This window comes from Trichomycterus rosablanca, chromosome 18 (genome assembly GCF_030014385.1).
Source record: "Trichomycterus rosablanca isolate fTriRos1 chromosome 18, fTriRos1.hap1, whole genome shotgun sequence".
In the NCBI taxonomy this organism is placed as follows: domain Eukaryota; kingdom Metazoa; phylum Chordata; class Actinopteri; order Siluriformes; family Trichomycteridae; genus Trichomycterus; species Trichomycterus rosablanca.
The window spans coordinates 21716195-21738463 of NC_086005.1; the positions used below are offsets into that span (position 1 = coordinate 21716195).

The 22269-nt window shown below is 40.1% G+C and overlaps 1 protein-coding gene across 1 annotated transcript in view; it reads right to left on the reverse strand.

Annotated features, from left to right (window-relative positions):
• Nucleotides 1-22269, reverse strand: part of cltca (clathrin, heavy chain a (Hc)) — a 31193-nt gene that overhangs the window by 5651 nt on the left and 3273 nt on the right. Inside the window, exons 2-23 of the mRNA XM_063014828.1 lie at nt 19790-19997; nt 16059-16327; nt 15816-15977; nt 15510-15623; nt 15187-15360; nt 12593-12790; nt 12106-12306; nt 11188-11340; nt 9846-9968; nt 9586-9723; nt 8880-9044; nt 8544-8724; nt 7545-7708; nt 6884-7009; nt 6633-6775; nt 5317-5551; nt 3842-3964; nt 2278-2423; nt 2003-2186; nt 1252-1444; nt 932-1089; nt 29-193 (exon numbers count right to left, since the gene is read on the reverse strand). Of these exons, the coding sequence (XP_062870898.1) occupies nt 29-193; nt 932-1089; nt 1252-1444; nt 2003-2186; nt 2278-2423; nt 3842-3964; nt 5317-5551; nt 6633-6775; nt 6884-7009; nt 7545-7708; nt 8544-8724; nt 8880-9044; nt 9586-9723; nt 9846-9968; nt 11188-11340; nt 12106-12306; nt 12593-12790; nt 15187-15360; nt 15510-15623; nt 15816-15977; nt 16059-16327; nt 19790-19997 (3723 nt within the window). The remainder of the gene's footprint in view (nt 1-28; nt 194-931; nt 1090-1251; nt 1445-2002; nt 2187-2277; nt 2424-3841; nt 3965-5316; nt 5552-6632; nt 6776-6883; nt 7010-7544; nt 7709-8543; nt 8725-8879; nt 9045-9585; nt 9724-9845; nt 9969-11187; nt 11341-12105; nt 12307-12592; nt 12791-15186; nt 15361-15509; nt 15624-15815; nt 15978-16058; nt 16328-19789; nt 19998-22269) is intronic.

Below are 22269 nucleotides of genomic sequence, written 5' to 3' on the forward strand. Positions count from 1 at the left end.
ATATTGATGAAAAATGTCACTTAATCACCTCCTTCCATGTGCGTGTGCTATTAGCTTTGCGAGCGCCATCCACTGCAGCCTGGTATTCTCCAAGATAAACCAGGGTGGAAGCCAAGCGTCCAAAGTTAGACACATTGTTGTAGAGTAATTTGGCAGCCTCGTACATCTTTTCATCATAGCAACGATCACCAACCTTAAAGAGAAAGGCGCACAAATTAAAGTGACAATTATAAACATAAAAGTATTCAGTTCAATTTCATGTATTAATCAAATAGTTCGTTTTTTTTAATGCATGGTCTCCCCATTTTCCTCTGCTGAGAGATACCAGATTGCATCTGAGGAGAGCACGTCACTGTACACGCCTTTTCAGACACGTGCACAGCCCTCCTCTTCTCATCCCTGCGTCTCTTCTGCCAATCAGGGTCTTTACACAGCGTATGAAGATCCCACCCCACACATAGTCCGGCCCCTACCCTGCAGATACGGTGGCCAATTAGTATCTGCTGCAGGCACTGCCAACTGTGCCCGCCAGATGGCGCCCAGCTGACAACGTTGGTGTGCTAGTGGAATATCCCGCTGCGCCACCTGGACGCCAGTATTTTTTATCACATTGGATTATTCTGGTTTGGTAGGCAAACTTGATTTGGAACAGTTTTTACTCTAGATGCCCCTCCTGATGTAGCCATCCTTATTTTTATCTGGGCTTGGGACTGGCACAGAGAACACACTGACAAGTGCAACTCCCAAAGGCTAGGCTGTTCATCCCCAAGAACAGTCAATCATGCCTGTGTAGACACCCAACTTGCTGACAGCACCTCTGACATTTAAACCCTGTATCCCAGCAGTGGTGTGTTATGATTTCACATGAGAAATACATGGTAATTAATGAAATTTACATTACATTATCTTAATTATCAAATGCTGTTATTACCTGCTGGATGTGGGCATTGTTGGGGCCGTTAATAAACTCTTCCATCTCAGCCAGTCGATTGGTTTTAGCCAGAGCAAAGATCAACTCAGTTTCTACGTATGACTCCCTGGCCTTTTTACGTGCCATCTGCAGGAACTTCACCAAGTCTTCCCAGTTACCTGTGCAATATTTAATATGCATTAACAATCACTATAGTTCTTCTGCAACCATATAACAATACAAAGTTATTATTTAATCATGCGATTATTGTACATCTATCTTACTTTACTTATGCCTGATGGGTACAGTAATTCAGCATTGAGTCTCTGTATGCCACTTACCACTCTGGTCTGCTGCTTGCACTACCTCCATGTAAGCAGAGGGGTCATCAGCCTTGATATAGGAGTCAATGGCCTCTTTAACTAAGCCTTTCTGGAGCTGAGCTTTAGCTAGCTGGCTCCACACAGGTGGCTCATTACAGCGCTCAGCAAACTCATACGCCCGGTCCAGATTTCCAACGTGCTCGATTAGAACCTGCAAGTAGTGTGCAAATGCAGTATTAATGCGCTTGCCTTGTACTTGTACTATTACTCGCCCAACATTATCACTGTGAATTCCTAAATTGGTGCAGAGCAACACATGCTCACTCATGAAAACGGTGTACTGTCTGCTCTAAATTGCCCTGAGGTGTAAGTAAAGATGTCTGGGAGAGAATAAAAATCAGGGTATCTACAGGAAAGCCACACATTAGAGAACATCCCAAACACCTCAGAGTCAGTTAATGTCAAGTTCTGGCAGTAATTAGATTATTCAAATGACTATGTAGACCAGGGGTCACCAACCTTTTTGAAACTGAGAGCTACTTCAAGGGTACTTCAAACTCCCTGAATAATAAAGTTACACAGTTCAGCTTTAAAAATAAGATTATTATTAATTATAATAATAATAATAATAATAGATATTCATATGTGACGAGACTGTCTGATCACATGTTAATGAATCCTCACAATAATTATTAACAATGAACCCACTTTACTGTAGTTTCATATATCAGACATCATCAGATTTAGAAATAAATGTAATTTCTCACACCTGCACTGCTGAAGTGTTGACATCAAATTTCTTAAAGATGGCAAATGCCTCTTCAAAAAGCTCACTGCTGATGGCAATGTTGGCAATGTCAGGTGCGTCATAGTTGTCCAAACGATTAATGTACTCCATGACACGTGACCGATCTGCTTTAATGGCAGTCAAAATCAGCAAGTTCTGCAGATTCCTAAGACGAGAATATGGCATATTTTAGTGCACATGGAAAACCATAAAACACAACATAAATAGTGTCAGTGCTTCGCCCTGGACAAATGTACCTGTGTTCACTGAAAACAGAATTGTCCAAGACGATCTTCTCCAAAAGCTCAATGAGTTCATTTGGCAGATCAGCCGTCATAAAAGCCTTAACAGTGACAGAAACTTCTTCTGGATCCTGAGTCTCTGACAGAGCAGTCTGCACCACCTGTTACAAAACAGAGCAACATTTGTGAGCTTTAAACTATCACAGCATACCATTCCATTACAATAATACCATCACGAAAATGAGTTTTAAGTGCTATACACAAATTAACCCACAAACAACCAGTATACAGCACACGCAATATCAGATAAAATATAACATGTCAAATCAAACTTTAGATTAAACTTTGTGACTAGTGCAGCACACAATCTAATTATTATACAGTATATATGACATACCCTAAGAAAAAGGTATCAGGGAATGTCAATCTGATTACTGGTTGTACATGCACTTCACATGTACATAGTAATCTGATTTAGACACCTTAAGTTAACACAAGTCAGTAAAATTAATGAGTGACAATATAGTGTGACAGTAGGTAGTATGACCAGTTACTTTCCAATAAGGAGAAATCGGTCGGCTGGGCGCCATCTGGCGGGCATAATTGGCAGTGCCTGCAGCAGATACCAACTGGCCACTGTATCTGCAGGGTGGGGGCCGGACTATGTGTGGGGTGGGTGGGTCTTCATACACTGTGTAAGGACCCTGATTGGCGGAAGAGACACCTGTGCAGAAAGCAGGGGCGAGAAGAGGAGGGCTGTGCACGTGTCGGAAGAGGCGTGTACAGCGACGTGCTCTCCTCAGATGCAATCTGGCATCTCTCAGCAGCGGAAGGAAAATTTAGTGCGTTAAATCGGGAGAAAAATGGGGAGTAAACAATTATTATTTAAAAAATATTTTTTGGGCTATTTTTGACTTGATAACAATCGTCTGAAGGTGGCCAGTTTGTAAAGAGTTCATTTTCAAGCCTTGTTTGTTTAAATGTTTATCATATTTAAAAGCTGCTTATCTGAAACAGCATCCTAAATCAGAGTTGTGCCCTATGTAGTATGTCAGCATAGTAACTTAATTAACTGTTTTACATACCCTTTACATACACTTTTTGGTGCTCTACTAATAAATAACGTTATAGAACTGTGTTAGAATGCAGCCTGGTCTACACCAGTGATGTTTCCTCACATATGAACAGTTGCAGAGCCTTTTAGTCTGTTGTTACCTAAATTTCCTTACAGAATTACATTAATTATAGAATTCAGTATAGATTGTTTTTGTCATGATACACTTTCTTTTTTGTTTCATAGCTAGTGGAATGAACTATCAAGTTATAGTCATAAAGTTATATAGGTTACACATTGGTAGTATAAGTATGTGCCAAGATGTAGTTATGCTTTTATGAGCATGCATCTTAAAATCTCATGCAAACTACTTAAAAGATTAATTAAATTAAATTTAAAGTTTAAATCTGTTGGATGACCTCTGAGCTAAAACTGGCTGTAAAAATAACTTTAATGCAACAAGTTTTAGACACCAAAGTCTGATGCATGGTTGCCAAGTCTGGCCATGCTTTTTGATTTCCTTACCTGATCAATAAGAGGTCTTCGGTATGGGTTAGTCTCTAGAAGGACACTGGCCCATAGATCTGCATCCCGGCGACGTACCAGATAACGGGACAGACTTTTAAACAAGGAGTTTTCATTGCACACCTGCAAACAAAATATTTATAAAATGTTACAGTGGATAAATATGCAAAACCATTGATTGTCAGTTATAACAAAAATGTTTCTGGATTCCTATTCATAGTTGTGTTAAAGACAAACATTTTGTGCCTTTGCAATATGATATACAATGCACCATTATAAAAAAAATGAACATATAATACACATTCCTGGACTACCATCAGCCTTGTTAACTTTTAACAATACTTTTACATGTTTTTTATGTTTAATGCATATAATGTATCTTATATAAATGTTAGTTAGAATGGTTAGTTCTACAAATGGGGGTTGTTGGTATGTATTTAGAAGCCTAAAGACCCAAAAACAAGAAAGGATGTTTTGAAGAAATGTTATACATACACCGACGAGGCATAACATTATGACCACCGACAGGTGAAGTGAATAACACTGATTATCTCTTCATCACGGCACCTGTTAGTAGGTGGGATATATTAGGCAGCAAGTGAACATTTTATCCTCAAAGTCGATGTGTTAGAATAGAAGCAGGAAAAATGGACAAGCGTAAGGATTTGAGCGAGTTTGACAAGGACCAAATCATGATGGCTAGACAACTGGGTCAGAGCATCTCCAAAACTGCAGCTCTTGTGGGGTGTTCCCGGTCTGCAGTAGTTGGTATCTATCAAAATGGTCCAAGTAAGAAACAGTGGTAAACCGGCGACAGGGTCATGGGTCCGATCCAACAGACGAGCTACTGTACCTCAGATTGATAAAGAAGTCAATGCTGGTTCTGATAGAAAGGTGTATATACAGAATACACAGTGCATCACAGTTGCAAGGCTGTTGCAAGCAAAAGGGGGACCAACACAATATTAGGAAGGTGGTCATAATGTTATGCCTGGACGGTGTATGATAGCCAGGTGTCAGAATCAACTTTATGGCATTTAAATAAATATATATATTTAATTTTTAAATGAAATTGTGGTGTGGATTTTTACCCATCTATTTACACCAGTCTCATTACCAGGAAATAAACATCTCTCTAAATGTGATAAAAAGACAACAAGAAAACTGAACTGGGAGGCTGTCTAGTGGCCAACAACCTGAAGAGGGACGTGCACAGGAGATAACCTTGAAAAGTGACAGATTTGGAGCACTTTTGCAAGGATGAGTAGACAAATATTGACATTTCAAGATGTGCAGTGCTGATCAGATTCCTACCCAAACAGACGTAATGCTGACATAAATCAAAAGGAGTTTTTATATCCACTGTATGCACATATTTACATGATAAAGAGCCCCATTTAGATTATATCAAAATTACCAATCACGAATCACATGTTGGGAACAAACTGCATCATCATGGTTACATGGTTACATACATGGATGAGCTCCTGGTCACAGTGGCCTCTCTCATAGGCCACACAAGCGAGATGGGGATCTCTCTTCTCACAGTACTTCCCAACCACACAACTGTCATAATAAGGGTTCTCCCGCAGAAAGCGTTCTGGGTTGTTGTTGCTGTCAATGTAGATTTTGGCAAGGGCATTATGGGTAGCGGGCTCCTCGCAACCCTCGTGAATGCGAGCTTCCAGCCAAGGTAGCAGCAACTTCAGTCTAAAGAAACCAGGAGAAGGTAATAGTAAATGAATGGTTAACAATAATTAATAAGTGGTTAATGCCAATTCTGCATTTTTCTGCATTTAGTCAACTGTGATGCATTATTAAATTAGTTTAGTATTTATTTACATGTATTTTTTGCAGTAGATGCATCAGTGCTGCACAGCATAGGTGACTTGCACATTTAGGAAGATAACATTTATGCACAGGTGCATATTGGGATTTTTGAAAGACGTATTCTGCCATCGAGGTAATCCAGGTACACAAATTCACAAAGTTAAAGCAGTTCATCTGGACACAAGTTTGTTGTAGAAATATGTTTAGTCACTCATCCAAGTGACTTCTTCAGTCTGAGCTGGTGATGAATACCCCAACCTTATATGCAGGCGATTTGCATAACGACCAAAGCCGGCCCATTGCATAACAATGTAAACCGCAGCAAACACGCTACGCCAGAAATTAGAAATTAGAGTAATGTAGTGTATGCTGTTAGGTGCCGGGAGGATTGCCGGGAACTGTACATCAGAGAAACTGAACAGCCACTGGCGAAATGGATGGCCCAACATTAGAGATTACCCTCTTCTGGCCAGGACTCCGCAGTTTACACTCACCTGCAAGCCAGCAGCCATCTATGTGAAGAGGGAACGACCATCCCTAAACCGAGGGGGGGTCTGGTCTGAGAGTACATCTATCACCATCTTACAATGCCATGATTGGAGCTATACCCCAATCATATGTGAAAGGCACACATGGTCATAATTAATGGTCATTGTGATTTGCATATAGAGTATAGAATGTAAGGTTGGGGTATTTATCACCAGCTCAGACTGAAGTCACTTGGAAACGTATCTCTACAACAAACTTGTGTCCAGATGAACTGATTCAACTTTGTGGATTTGAGTTGGTCAGTGAAAATAAAGTAGGTCAGTGTATCTTTGTCAGTTAATGTGTCCCAGACAGAAATGGGTTTGCAATGTTTTTTTCTTCCCATAGTAACTTACTAGTTTAAACAGATGATATGATAAAAATAAACCCATAGCAAAAATTAGATGAACCAAGAAACGATTTTAATCTATACCTGTTTCGCTTCTCCACCTCAGCTACCAGCTCATCAGTGGAGAACTGACCTCTCACCACCAGGATCAGGTTCTTAATCACATCCTCAGAGCAATCAACATCCAGCAGACCGCCAATTACAACTGGCAAGCGACTGGGGTTTACCTACAAAGATTAGATACAGACACCATCTCAAATCACATTCAAAATAAACGTGCCCGACTACCACTAGAGCAGTAGCAATGGTTGTGTAACATTCCTGAGTTCACTTACTTTCTGTACATAGATCTCAATGTACTTCTGGAGGCTGTTACGGTACAGGTAGAGCACCAGGTCATGGACGAAGTCAAAGCGGTCACACACAATGATGAGTGGTAGCTGGTCAGTGAGTTTAGCTTCCTGCCAATCAAACAAGAACCAAAGTACTTTTAGCACACACCAATATTAATTTTACAATTATTGCATTTTAATTATCTGTGTACTGTGAAAAGACTGAAAATTAGAGGACAAAAACCATGTCAGTATGAAATGTAATTACAAGGTAAACCAATGTTATATTAATTTAATAGATTATAGCAAATATTATATACATTTGTCAAATTGGCAAATCATTAAATTATAAGTTAGTCACATGATTAAATGCCACCACATCAGATATAACACTATTTATAAATTCATACAATGTATGCTGTCACTGTGCTACAAGAAAACAACTAACTAAATAACACTAAATACTAAACAACTAAATATTAATAACTGAAAATGGTTATAATTTGCTTTATTTAAATTAGACATATTAAGACCATTGCATTAGTGTTATGTATAACAGGATTTATAAATATTACATTTTTAAAATATACTTTTGAGAAGTGGATTACTGCTACTATTACTATTTTACAGCTGTTTCGTGGTTGATTCCCCCTTCTGGACATACCTTAAGAAAGTTTTTTACACAATCAGGGTCATAACAGTTGCTCTCTCTGCATATGCGTTCCACCTCTTTGATCTGGCCGGTTTTGCAGGCAGCTTGAATGTATTTGAAATGTACCTCTGAGTCCTGGCTGAAGTTCACAATGGAGCCAAGAAAGTAAAACAGACCTAACGGATTGGATCAGAAAGAAATGTTAAAAAAATTAACATTGCAACAGTTTTGTTGATTTACTTAATTACTTATTTAGCCTTGTATCATCTACTCATAATATTAAGTTTCGGGTGATTAAACGTTTGCTGACATTAGGCCTTAATTTTTTTTGTATTTGTTGTTTAAGGTGTTTACGTACTGCAAAATCCCCCAAATCCTACGGCCAACATGTTTGCATGTTTTCCCCGTGTCTGTGTGGGTTTCCTCCGGGAGCTCCGGTTTCCACCCACAGTCCAAAAACATGCAGTCAGGTTCATTGGAGACACTGTATTGCCCTATGGGTGAATGGGTGTGTGTATGAGTGTGTGTCTCTGCCCTGCGATGGACTGGCACCCCGTCCAGGGTGTTATTGTGTGCCTTGCGTCCATTGAAAAACTGGGACAGACTCCAGCACAACTGGAACTTTTAAGGCTGGTATGTGTGGAGGACTAGCCTAGTGGTTAAAATACTGGACTGGTAATCAAAAGGTCACTGGTTCAAGGCCCACTGCCAGGTTGCTCAGACTGTATCCTGTCACTGTACTGCAAGTCGATTTGGATAAAGGCGTCTGCTAAATGCTGAAAATGTAAACGTAAAGGAGGAAGAATGAAGTCTATAGTGAAGCATGGCAAGGACTCTGTGATGCTCAGAGGTTGCTTTGCTTCCTCCGGCACTGGATTTAAGCAATTATCAAAAAATCCTATGAGAAAATATCATGCCTTCTGTGAGCAAGCCGAAGCTTGGTCGTCATTTGACCTTTGTAAAACTTTAAAATGTTACACCCTTTACATATAAGAGTACTTTTGCTCTTACCTTCAAAACTCTTAAACGACTCGAAAAGCTCAGTGAGGGACTGGGTGGAAAGCTGCTCATGATATTTGGAAGCCACCTGCACACAGATCTGCAAATTCTGTCTGAGGTTGGCTGAAAGCATGGCTCTTAGACACTCCAGAGAATCTTCCACTGACAAGGAGCCAAAGTAGTTCACTAGCCACTGAAGAGAGTTAACAGGAGACAATCTGTCAGTGGCATAATTATGTACTGTAACCATGTTGTCAAACATGTTACACACATTGTCCTAGCGATAAGTGTGTATGAACAGAATCATATTTTTTAGAGAGATATTAAATTTACAGGTTTTATTTGTACCTCTGGGTTGAGTAGGTGTGTGTGTACGACAGCCCGTTTAATGTCATACAGATCAGTGTAGTGCTCCAGTGCTCTTTGCAGAAGACCTGCTTTCTCACAAAGCTGAGCAATGTGAGCACGGTCGTAATTTGTGAACATCTGATTTCCCAGGATGGCATCAGCAACCTAAACAGCAAAACAGATTTCAAACTCAAACACAAAGACTGAGAAAATGCATCACCAAGAGTGGATTCAGAAATTATTCACACTTTAATGTGGATTTGATTTCGAATGAATATAATAGCCATTGTAATTCGTCGATCTACACTTAATGACCCATCATAACAAAGTACCTGTGCAGATTGTGTGCTGGTTTCAAACCAGAGAAGCTTCACATGCCATTTAGCAAACTCCAAGCCGTCATATGCCTATTTAGTTTACTTAACAGTGGCTTACTACTCTGTTATTTAGGTCTGAATATAGTGTGCTGCAAAGAAAATTGTCGAACCTAACAATTTCTACCATCCCTGCACTCGAAATCCCAGCTCTGGTGTGCTAGCGTGTTTTACCACTGCGCCACCTGAGCGGCCACGTTTGGATTTTTTAAATCAGAAAATATAGTATAAGGCTTAGAAGTATTTACCCTAAAGTCATTTAGAGTGAGAAAGCTGTTGGAAAAAAAAACAAAAGCTGTTGTGCAGTGTATTTGTTTTGTGTGTTTACATACCTGAGGTGCATGCATGAGGTTCATCTCAAGCAGACGTGTCTGCAGAGGTCCTTCTGATGGACGGTTGTTTTTCAGAGCATCCAAAAGAAATGAGGTACACTGCTGAATCAGGTTGTACTCCATGAATACATCTACAATCTAAAGCAGATTATCAGAGGTCACGGGTGAGTTAAAAGAGAAGGTTTTGATCATTTTAAAGCTTTAAGAGCATGCAGTCAACCAGTGTCAACCTCTATACAGATGTCTGTTTTCTCCTTTACCTGTGTAATTTCAGCCAGTGGCTCCTCATCCTGCACTAGCATCTGTGCAAACTGAAGACCCTGATCTGGACTAACGCGCATTACATTTCTCAACAGGAATATCCAGTCTGGAGTATAACCCACCTGTAGAAAAACAGTTATCAAACAATGAAAAATATTTAGCTTAAACTGCCCCCAAACTGTGTTCCATGTACTTTCAAAATAACACAATGGCATAGCTGGTAAAGTGCACCACGTAGCAACAATCCTCGCCTCCAGATACTGTAAGGAATGTTCATGTGGGGTTTTTCTGGGTAACTCAGTTTTTCCCACATCCCAAAAATATGCAGTAAGTTGAGTAGCTACTCCACTCTGCCCATAGGTAACAGTGCACTAGCACCCTGTCCAAAGTGTACTCATGTCTTGAGTCCAGTGTTTTCTAAGAACAATGGGTAGTGCCCGACCATTGTGACCCTGGGTAGGCTTAGATTGGTAGTTACTTAATTTAACTGACAAAGTTATAAGAAATTACTTAATGCTTTGGCTGACAGTGTTTATAGAATATTCAAGTTGCATCATTTGGAGACAATCCACATTAAACAAGTGAACTGGTAACAGGTGACAGGATCATGACTAAATACAAGTCTTACTTCGTGGCATACTTTATATGCAAATAATTTAGGTCGTAATATTGCGAGAAAATTCAGGAAATCCAGAGAAATGTCCAGAGAAATGTAAAGTTCAAGCCCCATCACTGCCAAGTTGCCTTTGTTGGGCTCCTGAGCAAGGCCTTTAACCCACAATTGCTTAAAATGGATCATAACTGTAAGTGATCGATTGCAAGGATTGAAAAGGACATTTAAACTGTTATACATAAAGACGGCAAAAGTCAACATCTGTTACGAAATAGGGTGCATCAGTCCTCACAGCATAAGTGACTTGCATGTGTGAAGGTACAACTGACATAGAGGCATATACATCAGCCTGTATATTCAGAAGATTGTCAGTTCAAATCCAGACTCTATGCTGCTATGCAGTCACTGTTGGGCCATTGAGCGAGGCCCCAAACCCTATCTGCTCCAAGGCTGAACCTGCAATCTAACCCCAGCTGCCAAACAAGCTGGGACATGCGGAAAAAGCATTTCATTGTACTGTACACATGTGTATCTATGACAAACAAAATACAATTTATTTTTATTAAATGTAGCTAAATGTCCCAGGCTTTCCAAAAATAGGGTACTGAATGATATTTAACCTACTTTAACTATTAATCATGTTTAACGTATTAAATGAGCATTAAAAAAAAAAAAAACTTGTTTTATTACAATTCTTTCAACAATAAAATGGCACATGGGAATCTTACCTTTTTGGCATAAAGAACAATTTTAGGAAACTGGCCAGTTTCAGCAAAGCACTGAATAACTTTGTTGGGGATGTTTGCCCTCAGATAGACGCTAAGCGCCAGCGTGGGATCTACAGCTTTTACAATATCGCCAAGCTCCTCAGAGCACTCCAACTGCAGAAAAAAACATACACAAACAATTTATTAACCCAATTCATTTGTTTTACAAACAAAGGAGGAGTTAGAAATGAAGAAAATATGGAATAAGCGGACAGTTCAAGTCTAATTTTTTAGAAGGATGTCTTTGCAGCAGTAACACTGGATGAGAGGGTTACAGGAGTGATAAAAGAAATTAACATTAAATTCACTTGGCAGTATCTACTTTCTCATTAATCCTGACCGACTGGTCCAGTTCCCACTAAAGAGAAGCACCCCCACACCATAATGTTGGCACCACCACCGCACTTCATAGTAGTTTTTGTGTATTCTGGGTTCAAAAAAAAAATTAAACATGGTTCTCAATTATCAATTATAACATGGCTACCTTTATTTTGCTAACTGCAAACAAAACTCAACTGACCTAAATGTGTTTTCAATTCATTTCCAGTCTGTAAATGGGGAAAACCTCCATTCCTTAACACAAACCTGTTTACGCCCCCAATCTTAATCTGTCTGAAAACCTCTCTACAGACAGCAAATCTGCACTGACGTAATCGGTGTTATCGCTGTTTAAGTAGTGCATCTACATAATCTGCCTTATAAGTTTGATGTTTTATTAGAATCCTCTCTCCTTAAGCAGCTACCTGGGTAGCCATTAGGCAGAAAGGCAGCTCACTAATGCTCTTCTAACACACAAAGAAAGAACTTCTCTGTAGGGTGCATGTGTCCTGGTCATAATATACCCTTTAACAAAATCTGTTTCTCTCTCAGGCCATTTACCTTGTCCTCTTTAAGCCATTTCTCTAGCAGTTGTTTGCGGCCCTGCTGCAGGACAGGCCTGCACAGCTCCAGTGACTCAAACTTGTTAAGCTGGCCCTGATCCAACAAGATGCCAAAGTACTGCAGGAGAGGAGAGGTCTGACCTGGCTGAGCTGGAACACTTTGAAAGCGCCTGATGGTGTCCGGAGTGCGCAGAATGCCCTTTTGCAAACAAAACAAAACATAAAAATGAGCAAAAGGGGTCAGTTTCTGGAATTACAAAGTGGCTGGCATTACAGAGTTACAGGCTGCACCTTATGGTAAACAAGGCACTTTATTCATTCACCTTTTACAAACAGCAAGGGTGTGATAAGGACCTCTTTCATGCCAGGTCCCCACAGGACAATTAATAAAAGACTTACAAGTGCAAATACAAGTAATTCAGCCAAGCATTTCCAAACAAGACTTAATACTGTATTCCCTAAAAAAATAAATGCACATATCTTACTTTTGGAGCATTGGCAGCCACTTTTGCTGCCTCTGAGTAGTTCCCTGCAGAAAACAGGTTGTTAAACTTGCGTGCGAAAAGCTCCTCAGCTCCAGCCAGGTTATTCCTCACAGCCATACGAAGGGCCAGATCAGGATTCTGCAGCACATTGGTGATGTAGGGAATGATGTTTTCCTCCTCCACACAAACTGACAAAACCTAGAGCCACATATGTACAGTAGTAAGATGTGTGACACAACACAGTATAATTTTAAAAGGGCCACAGTAAATAACAATTTTTATCTTGAATTATTTATCTAAAATATTTGATTAAAAATTTCATGGTCTGTTAGCTAAATTTGCTATTGTGTTGGTCCCCCTTTTGCTGCCAAAACAGCCCTGACCCGTAGAGGCATGGACTCCACTAGACCCATGAAGGTGTGCTTTGGTATCTGGCACCAAGATGTTAGCAGCAGATCCTTTAACTACTGTAAGTTATGAGGTGGGGCCTCCATGGATTGGACTTGTTTAACCAGCACATCCCACAGATGCTCGATCGGATTGAGATCTGGGGAATTTGGAGGCCGAGTCAACACCTCAAACTCGTTGTTGTGCTCCTCAAACCATTCCTGAACCATTTTCATGAAAGGGTGTACATGGTCTGCAACAATGCTTAGGTAGGTGGTACGTGTCAAAGTAACATCCACATGGATGGCAGAACCCAAGGTTTCCCAGCAGAACATTGCCCAAAGCCTCACACTGCCTCCATTGGTTTGCCTGTGTTTCCCAGGTAAGCAACACACACACCCGGCCATCCAAGTGATGTAAAAGAAAATGTGATTTGTCAGACCAGGCTACCTTCTTCCATTGCTCCCTGGTCTAGTTCCGATGCTCACGTGTCCATTGTTGGCGCTTTCGGCGGTGGATAGGGGTCAACATGGGCACCCTGACTGGTCTTAGCTATGCAGCCCCATACGCAACAAACTGTGACACCTTTCTATCAGAACCAGCATTAACATCTTCAGCAATCTGAGCTACAGTAGCTACAGTAGGAGACGCTCTGACCGTCGTCTAGCCATCACAATTTGGCCCTTGTCAAATTCGCTCAAATCCTTACACTTGCCCATTTTGCAGTAAAACAAGAACTAGGCACTCAGCTTAACTTAAACGATAAGGCGTTCGTTGTTTTCTTTTTTTTTAAATTAAAATTTACTTTAATTAAAAGGTTGAATTTTTTTGTCAATTTCTTCAGTGTGAAATTAAGTCAGTGCTTCGACTCTAGATGTCAATGCAAGAACTGAATGGATTACACAACGTTGTCTAAACATTAGCACAGTAAATGTGTGTCGTAATCAAAGCTTATGGTGGTCTTTATATACACAAACAAAATATAGCCAGCTCTCAGACAAAATGACTAAACACAAACACACACACTCACACACACATTAACAGCTTAATATTTGCAAACAATAATTATCTGAGCTATTGTTGTTAATATGAGATGTACTATGTGGTGAAATGAAACTATATACAATGATTTCATCAGGTGGGTACCATCATTGTTGCTTTAAGTATTTCTGGCACTCCCCTTACTTGCCCATCCAAAATTGTTGTTTTGAGTATAAGAAGATATTCCAGCATTTCAGGAGTGATTTAGCAAGTGTATAATTACTCCCTACTGGAGACGAGCCAGATTCTGCAGTGGGAAGACGTCGGTATTATGGTTCTCAGAACAAGTATTTCATTTCATTTTTCCTCCAATACTCAGAGGAGTCTTAGTCACATACAATCTAATATGGTAGATAGATAAATAAATCACTTCATTGATGCCATAGAGAAATTTGTGAGTGCTAAGGGGAAACAAGCTTTTAACCACTTTTGATTTATTTTATATACTTACACTTATACTAAATCTTTTTTAGAAGCCAGCATTAAGTTATGTTGGCTTTTTATTTATGGTTAAATAAAAGTTTTAGTTTATTGGTCAATAACATAAAATTATTGCACCAAATAGAAAAGATAATGGGGCAGAGGGGTAAACACGCCTTTGTCCCAACTTTTTGAAGTGTGTTGCAGGCATCAAATTCTACATGTGTTTACAAAATACAATAAAGTTGATCAGTGGAAACATTGGAAATCTTTTCTTTCTACTTTTATCACTTAAATATAGATTCAAGAGAATTGTCAATGACACATTATTCTTTTTTTCTCCAATTTTTTCCCATGGGGTGTTGCTGGACCCTATCTTAGCTTTTCAATGGGCACAAGGCACGCAGTAACACCCTGGACGGGGCACCAGTCCATCGCAGGGCAGACACACATACACACTCACACACACACCCATTCACCTATAGGGCAATTCAGTGTCTCCAAATAACCTGACTGCATGCTTTTGGACTCCCGGAGGAAACCCACGCAGACACGCGGAGAACATGCAAACTCCACAAAGAAAGGACCCGGACTTCCCCGCCTGGGGATAGAACCCAGGACCTTCCTGATGTGAGGTGACAGTGCTACCCACCGAGCTGCCATGACCACGAATGCTTTCCTAAACAACCACTAAAGCTAATGAAAAACAGCTGGAATCGAGTAATTTATAAATGACAAATGCATACCTGTCCTTTCCTGTTGACACCAATGATTCCAGAAGTAGCCTCATGAGATGCTGTGACAAAAATGGTCTCCCCGCTAATTCTGTTCATGTAAATACAGGTGCCTGTCTCCAGGTCATAAAGGTGAATGTAGCCAAATTTGGTCACAAGGAAAACAACGTCCTGTTTGGAGCTGATCTGTTTTGAAATATGAAATGATTAGACATAAATGCTCAGTAATTTAAATGGTATGAATTTAACAATTGAAATGCTTCTGATTATATTATATGCAAGCAATGCACAGCTACCTACTCATAAATACAGACAAATCATTAAGCAATACGAACCTGCATGGCCACTGGGAAGTCATTCTGTGCCTCGGGAGGAAAGAATACATCCACAGCTTTCTTTGAAAAGGGCTGATTACCATTTGGAGGAGTCCCAACTTCAATTATATGAAGCTAAAAGATAAGAACGAGATTAATATTCATACTAACCTTATCATGTGACCTTCTAAAAGTGTTTCAATAACACAAAGAAATGAACTCAGTTGCTTAAAACATTGTATTTTCAATGTTTAATAAAATGTTAGTGATGAATTGGCTTTATGAACATCACTACATTAAATTACATTGAACTTGATATGTGCACACCTTTCCACCTGCTTGGCCCCGAACAGCAAAACAGAACAGAGTCGATTCTTCAGCATTTCCTTCCATTTTGAATTGAGCAAAGCTGGCAGCATGGCCCTCAATGGGCTGAGAGACCTTCCTGTCCACTGAGTACAGCTGCATTGCTCCTACAACTCTGTTTTGCTGCAACACACAAAATACACTGTATCTACCAAACACTAGCAACTTAAATGATACATTTGGCAAAATAAATGGCTTAAGTACCTGAGCTGAGATGCCGATAAGGAGGAGCCATTTTTGCTTGGCATCTGTACGATAGTTAATAATTTGACATCCTGCCAGGCTGGAATGGCGATCAAAGACTTTCATTGGCTGCGAGTCGCCCTCCATGCTCCAGTGATAGACGGCATTATCAGTCACCAGAGCAACTGTGTTGAGGGAGATCCACTTCCAAAAAGTGACATCATCAGTCATCGTGTGGGCCTTCATCTTACTCTTCATTTCAATGTTAAAGATCTGGAGCGTTTTGGCAGCTATAACAGGGAAAACAAAACAAACTTGAAAGGCAAGCAAACAAGCATTCTGAGCAATTAGCATTTTAATTACACCCAGTGGAAGCACATACATTTAAGTAAAGCAATGTATACACATGTAGGACAAAAATACAACAAGCACAGTCTCCATCAAGCACAGAGACAATCAGAAGCAATGTACAGTAGTATGAGTGGGATTGACAAGTACAGAGAATCAAACTGTAAACTTATATATAACTGCACTGAGTCTGAAACTTCTGTACCTTTGCCCAACACTTTGACAAATTTTGATCAACTTTCAAAATTCAACAAAAGGGTCGTTTTACTCATTTAAAATATTGGTTACCATTTGCTCAGGTGGCACAGCGGTAAAATACAGTGTATCACAAAAGTGAGTACACCCCTCACATTTCTGCAGATATTTAAGTATATCTTTTCATGGGACAACACTGACAAAATGACACTTTGACAATGAAAAGTAGTCTGTGTGCAGCTTATATAACAGTGTACATTTATTCTTCCCTCAAAATAACTCAATATACAGCCATTAATGTCTAAACCACCGGCAACAAAAGTGAGTACACCCCTAAGAGACTACACCACCAAATGTCCAAATTGAGCACTGCTTGTCATTTTCCCTCCAAAATGTCATGTGACTCGTTAGTGTTACTAGGTCTCAGGTGTGCATAGGGAGCAGGTGTGTTCAATTTAGTAGTACAGCTCTCACACTCTCTCATACTGGTCACTGAAAGTTCCAACATGGCACCTCATGGTAAAGAACTCTCTGAGGATCTTAAAAGACAAATTGTTGCGCTACATGAAGATGGCCAAGGCTACAAGAAGATTGCCAACACCCTGAAACTGAGCTGCAGCACAGTGGCCAAGATCATCCAGCGTTTTAAAAGAGCATGGTCCACTCAGAACAGACCTCGCGTTGGTCGTCCAAAGAAGCTGAGTGCACGTGCTCAGCGTCACATCCAACTGCTGTCTTTGAAAGATAGGTGCAGGAGTGCTGTCAGCATTGCTGCAGAGATTGAAAAGGTGGGGGGTCAGCCTGTCAGTGCTCAGACCATACGCCGCACACTACATCAAATTGGTCTGCATGGCTGTCACCCCAGAAGGAAGCCTCTTCTGAAGTCTCTACACAAGAAAGCCCGCAAACAGTTTGCTGAAGACATGTCAACAAAGGACATGGATTACTGGAACCATGTCCTATGGTCTGATGAGACCAAGATTAATTTGTTTGGTTCAGATGGTCTCAAGCATGTGTGGCGGCAATCAGGTGAGGAGTACAAAGATAAGTGTGTCATGCTTACAGTCAAGCATGGTGGTGGGAATGCCATGGTCTGGGGCTGCATGAGTGCAGCAGGTGTTGGGGAGTTACATTTCATTGAGGGACACATGAACTCCAATATGTACTGTGAAATACTGAAGCAGAGCATGATCCCCTCCCTCCGGAAACAGGGTCGCAGGGCAGTGTTCCAGCATGATAATGACCCCAAACACACCTCTAAGACGACCACTGCTTTATTGAAGAGGCTGAGGGTAAAGGTGATGGACTGGCCAAGCATGTCTCCAGACCTAAACCCAATAGAACATCTTTGGGGCATCCTCAAGCGGAAGGTGGAGGAGCGCAAAGTCTCGAATATCCGCCAGCTCCGTGATGTCGTCATGGAGGAGTGGAAAAGCATTCCAGTGGCAACCTGTGAAGCTCTGGTAAACTCCATGCCCAGGAGAGTTAAGGCAGTTCTGGGAAATAATGGTGGCCACACAAAATATTGACACTTCAGGAACTTTCACTAAGGGGTGTACTCACTTTTGTTGCCGGTGGTTTAGACATTAATGGCTGTATATTGAGTTATTTTGAGGGAAGAATAAATTTACACTGTTATATAAGCTGCACACAGACTACTTTTCATTGTGTTAAAGTGTCATTTTGTCAGTGTTGTCCCATGAAAAGATATACTTAAATATCTGCAGAAATGTGAGGGGTGTACTCACTTTTGTGATACACTGTACGCTAGCACACCAGAGCTGGGATTTTGTATACATCGTATCGAATCTCAGCTCTGCCATCCGGCTGAGCTGGGCAGCATGAACAACGACTGGCTGTTGTTCATCCAGGGTATGGAGCCGGATAGGGACCTCATAACTGATGCAATTACGACCTCTGCTGACTGGTTGATGCCGTCTGCAAAGAGTAGAGGAATAATGCTGATCAGGGTGTGGCTCTCCATGCACAGGGCTGATTCGCATATGAACTCGCCTTGTGCAGGTGAAAAAATGCACACGTATCGGAGGGGACGTGTGACAGTTCACTGTCCTCAATCAGGGGCAGCACCAGTAAAGAGGAAGCATAACGCAATTGGGTAAAAATTGGATGCGCTAAAGATCGGGAGAAAAAGGGAGAAAATGCATTAAAAATAAATAAATAAATAAATGAACAACATCTGTTCATCTGTGAAACTGGTAGTACAAAAGACGAAAGCAAAGCAACAGACCGAAAAACCTTGGGTAGCTGCAAAAGCACAGCGCAAATCTAGGGAAACTCTCAATGTCTCCTCTTTTTGAATATTTTTACACACACACATACATTTCCGATCATGAAATTACTTTTAATAACACAAAGAAAACCCAAGAAAACAAAAATGCTTGTTTAAAATTATAATTTTTTTCATTAAAGAAAAAATGCTGTTCAGCCCTAACTGGTCATATGTGAAAACGTAATTGCCCCCCCCAAACTACTAAATCATTTCTTCATTCAAACCATTTAATCAAATGCAAGGAGTAGCTTGAAAACCCTCTAATGATAATTTGCATGTGCTCCGAAGGAGGTTCTTTTTAAGAATGTTGATTTATTTGGCTGGATTCATCCTTCAGCAATTCTACCCAATCTTCCTGTACCTGCTGCTTTGAACATATTATTTTATGTTTTATTTTATTTCTACAATTACTAATTTACTACGAAGTAACTACTAGGATATTGACCTTTAATTTATGAATTAATACAACTTGTTACCCCTATATTAGCATATTATTACCCACTTATTACCAATCTGCAACAGGAGCTTCTATAAAGTATGAATTAAACATTACACTGATATCTGTAATTCAGAAAAGTATTGAATGTTTAGTTACTAACAAATGTATTAAAAACACCTCCAATGTTTTTTTCAGACCAATTTTATTCATTTCATTTGAGTCACATTATTATGACCACCAGCTGATATTCAGAGCTAATACATACACCACAGTTCAAGCTAAATGCAGTTAAACTATTAGATTTTTACACTTTTAGATTTTTAGGCAGAGTAAAGAAGAAGAAAAACATAATTTATACACACAGAAGCAGGTATGGGGCTATGAGATTAAAAAAGCACTTTTATTGCAAATACATATAAATTATCCACCAATATAGTATATTAAATGGCCTCTAAAACAAAGAAAGCACACAACTCATACCTTTTAGGGCAATTACTTTGCTGGCGGGGTTCATAATGGCACTGTCTGCAGATATGGGCCGGCGGATGGGATTGTTTGGGTCTGCCATGTCAATGATCACCACTTGCGCCTGCTCTCCAACCTTTTCCCGGATGCAGATGAACTTATCCGATTCCATTGTCAAAGTGCTGAACCCAATGTTGGCCGGGTTTATCCCGAGGTTTTGGAGCTGAATTAAAAACAGAAATGAAGTTAAAATCAGGTAATGCTTCTTAAAAATAATTTCCTTTTCTAGGAAGAAAGTTCAAGGTTGGATATTAATGGCTTTTAAATGAAGTTAGGTCAGTAATTTCAGCTTGTGATTACCTGACATCAATCTCTGCAACCCTTTATTATCAATCTCCTTTAAATGTTAAATTATACACCGATCAACCATAACATTAAAACCACCTCCTTGTTTCTACACACATTGTCCATTTTATCAGCTCCACTTACCATATAGAAGCACTTTGTAGTTCTACAATTACTGACTGTAGTTCATCTGTTTGTGCATGCTTTGTTAGCCCCCTTTTACCCTGTTCTTCAATGGTCAGGACCAGTGATGGCATAGTTACCTTGAAAAAGTAATCTGATTACTGATTACTGATTACTCCTTTAAAAAGTAACTTAGTTACTTTATGGATTACTTGATTTTAAAAGTAACTAAGTTAGATTACAAGTTACTTTATTAGTTATATAATGCGGTCCGCTAATGTATCCCATAATGCAACTGGAGCTGCATAGGCAATTGAAGCGGAATAAGAAACAAGATAGCGGAAAACGGAGAGTCCTCTGTTCACAAGTGTAAGTAAGATAAATAAATAAAATTTTTTTAAAGACAAATAAATAACAAAGAGACGATAAATATCCAAAATTTTGGCGAGTGGGGTTTGTAATGAGTCTGTAACTATGGTGATATTACGTCATCACGTCCCCACGTCGTCACTTGACGTTGGTAAGATGTACTTCTTTACCGGCCGAGTAGTGCATACTTCTAAGTGTATACTACTAAGTATGAGATTCCGGACGCAGCCCGTGACTTAATTGTCGCATAGGACAGACGTCACTCCCCGAGACGCAAGAAGAAAGCAAAAATATATCTTTTTACTAAGGAAAATGACAAAAATAGTAACGCGCAGTAACTTGGATAAGTAACTTTAATCTGATTACTGGATTGGAAATAGTAACGCGTTAGATTACTCGTTACTGAAAAATGTGGTCAGATTAGAGTAACGCGTTACTGACCATCAGTGGTCAGGACTCAGGACCACTACAGAGCAGGTATTATTTAGGTGGTGGATCATTCTCAGCACTGCAGTGACACTGACATGGTGGTGGTGTGTTAATGTCTGTTGTGCTGGTATGAGTGGATCAGACACAGCAGTGCTGCTGGAGTTTTTAAACACCTCACTGTCACTGCTGGACTGAGAATAGACCAACCAAAAATATCCAGCCAACAGTGTCCTGTGGGCAGCGTCCTGTGACCACTGATAAAGGTCTAGAAGATGACCAACTCAAACAGCAGCAATAGATGAGCGATCGTCTCCGACTTTACATCTACAAGGTGGACCAACTAGATAGGAGTGTCTAATAGAGTGGACAGTGAGTGGACACGGTATTTTAAAACTCCAGCAGCGCTACTGTGTCTGATCCACACCACCACCATGTCAGTGTCACTGCAGTGCTGAGAATGATCCACCACCTAAATAATACCTGCTCTGTGGTGCTCCTGTGGGGGTCCTGACCATTAAAGAACAGGGTGAAAGCAGGTTAAAAAAGTATGTAGAGAAACAGATGGACTACAGTCAGTAATTGTAGAACTACAAAGTGCTCCTATATGGTAAGTGGAGCTGATAAAATAGACAGTGAGTGTAGAAACAAGAAGGTGGTTTTAATGTTATGGATGATCAGTGTATAATGGCCCATGAAATGCAGATCAAGAATATAGGATAGATATAAAATAATATCTGAGACTTGGCTATGTAGTGTGTAGTGAACTTAAACAGCACAACGACCAATGTTCCACAGGAAAAGTTATTTGCTGTTTTAAGCCACTTTCAGCAACAATCCAGGAAAGAAATGGGACCTTGCTCAGCACAAAATCTCCATGCCGGGTTGTAACACTTGCTAAAAATCAAGAAGGGGCAGGAAATGGATATTTAATGTGCTGAGGCTTGCAACACGGTCGCTCCTGAACAGGAACAAACAACATGTCCATGACATGACAAATAATGAACTGGTGAAGCAGATATTGCTAAAGGAAAGTGAAATAAAAATGCCAATGTAAGGGTTCAAAAAATGACCCCCCCCTCATTCCCTATTCCTTTACTACGACCCCTCTCAGCAGAGATTTCCTAGCATGTCAACGTGCAGAGAAAACCATTGAGAACAGCAAATCCACATTTACACTAGGCTAGGCAGTCATGGGTTATCATGAGGTACTCAGCTGAAAGTTTAAAGGT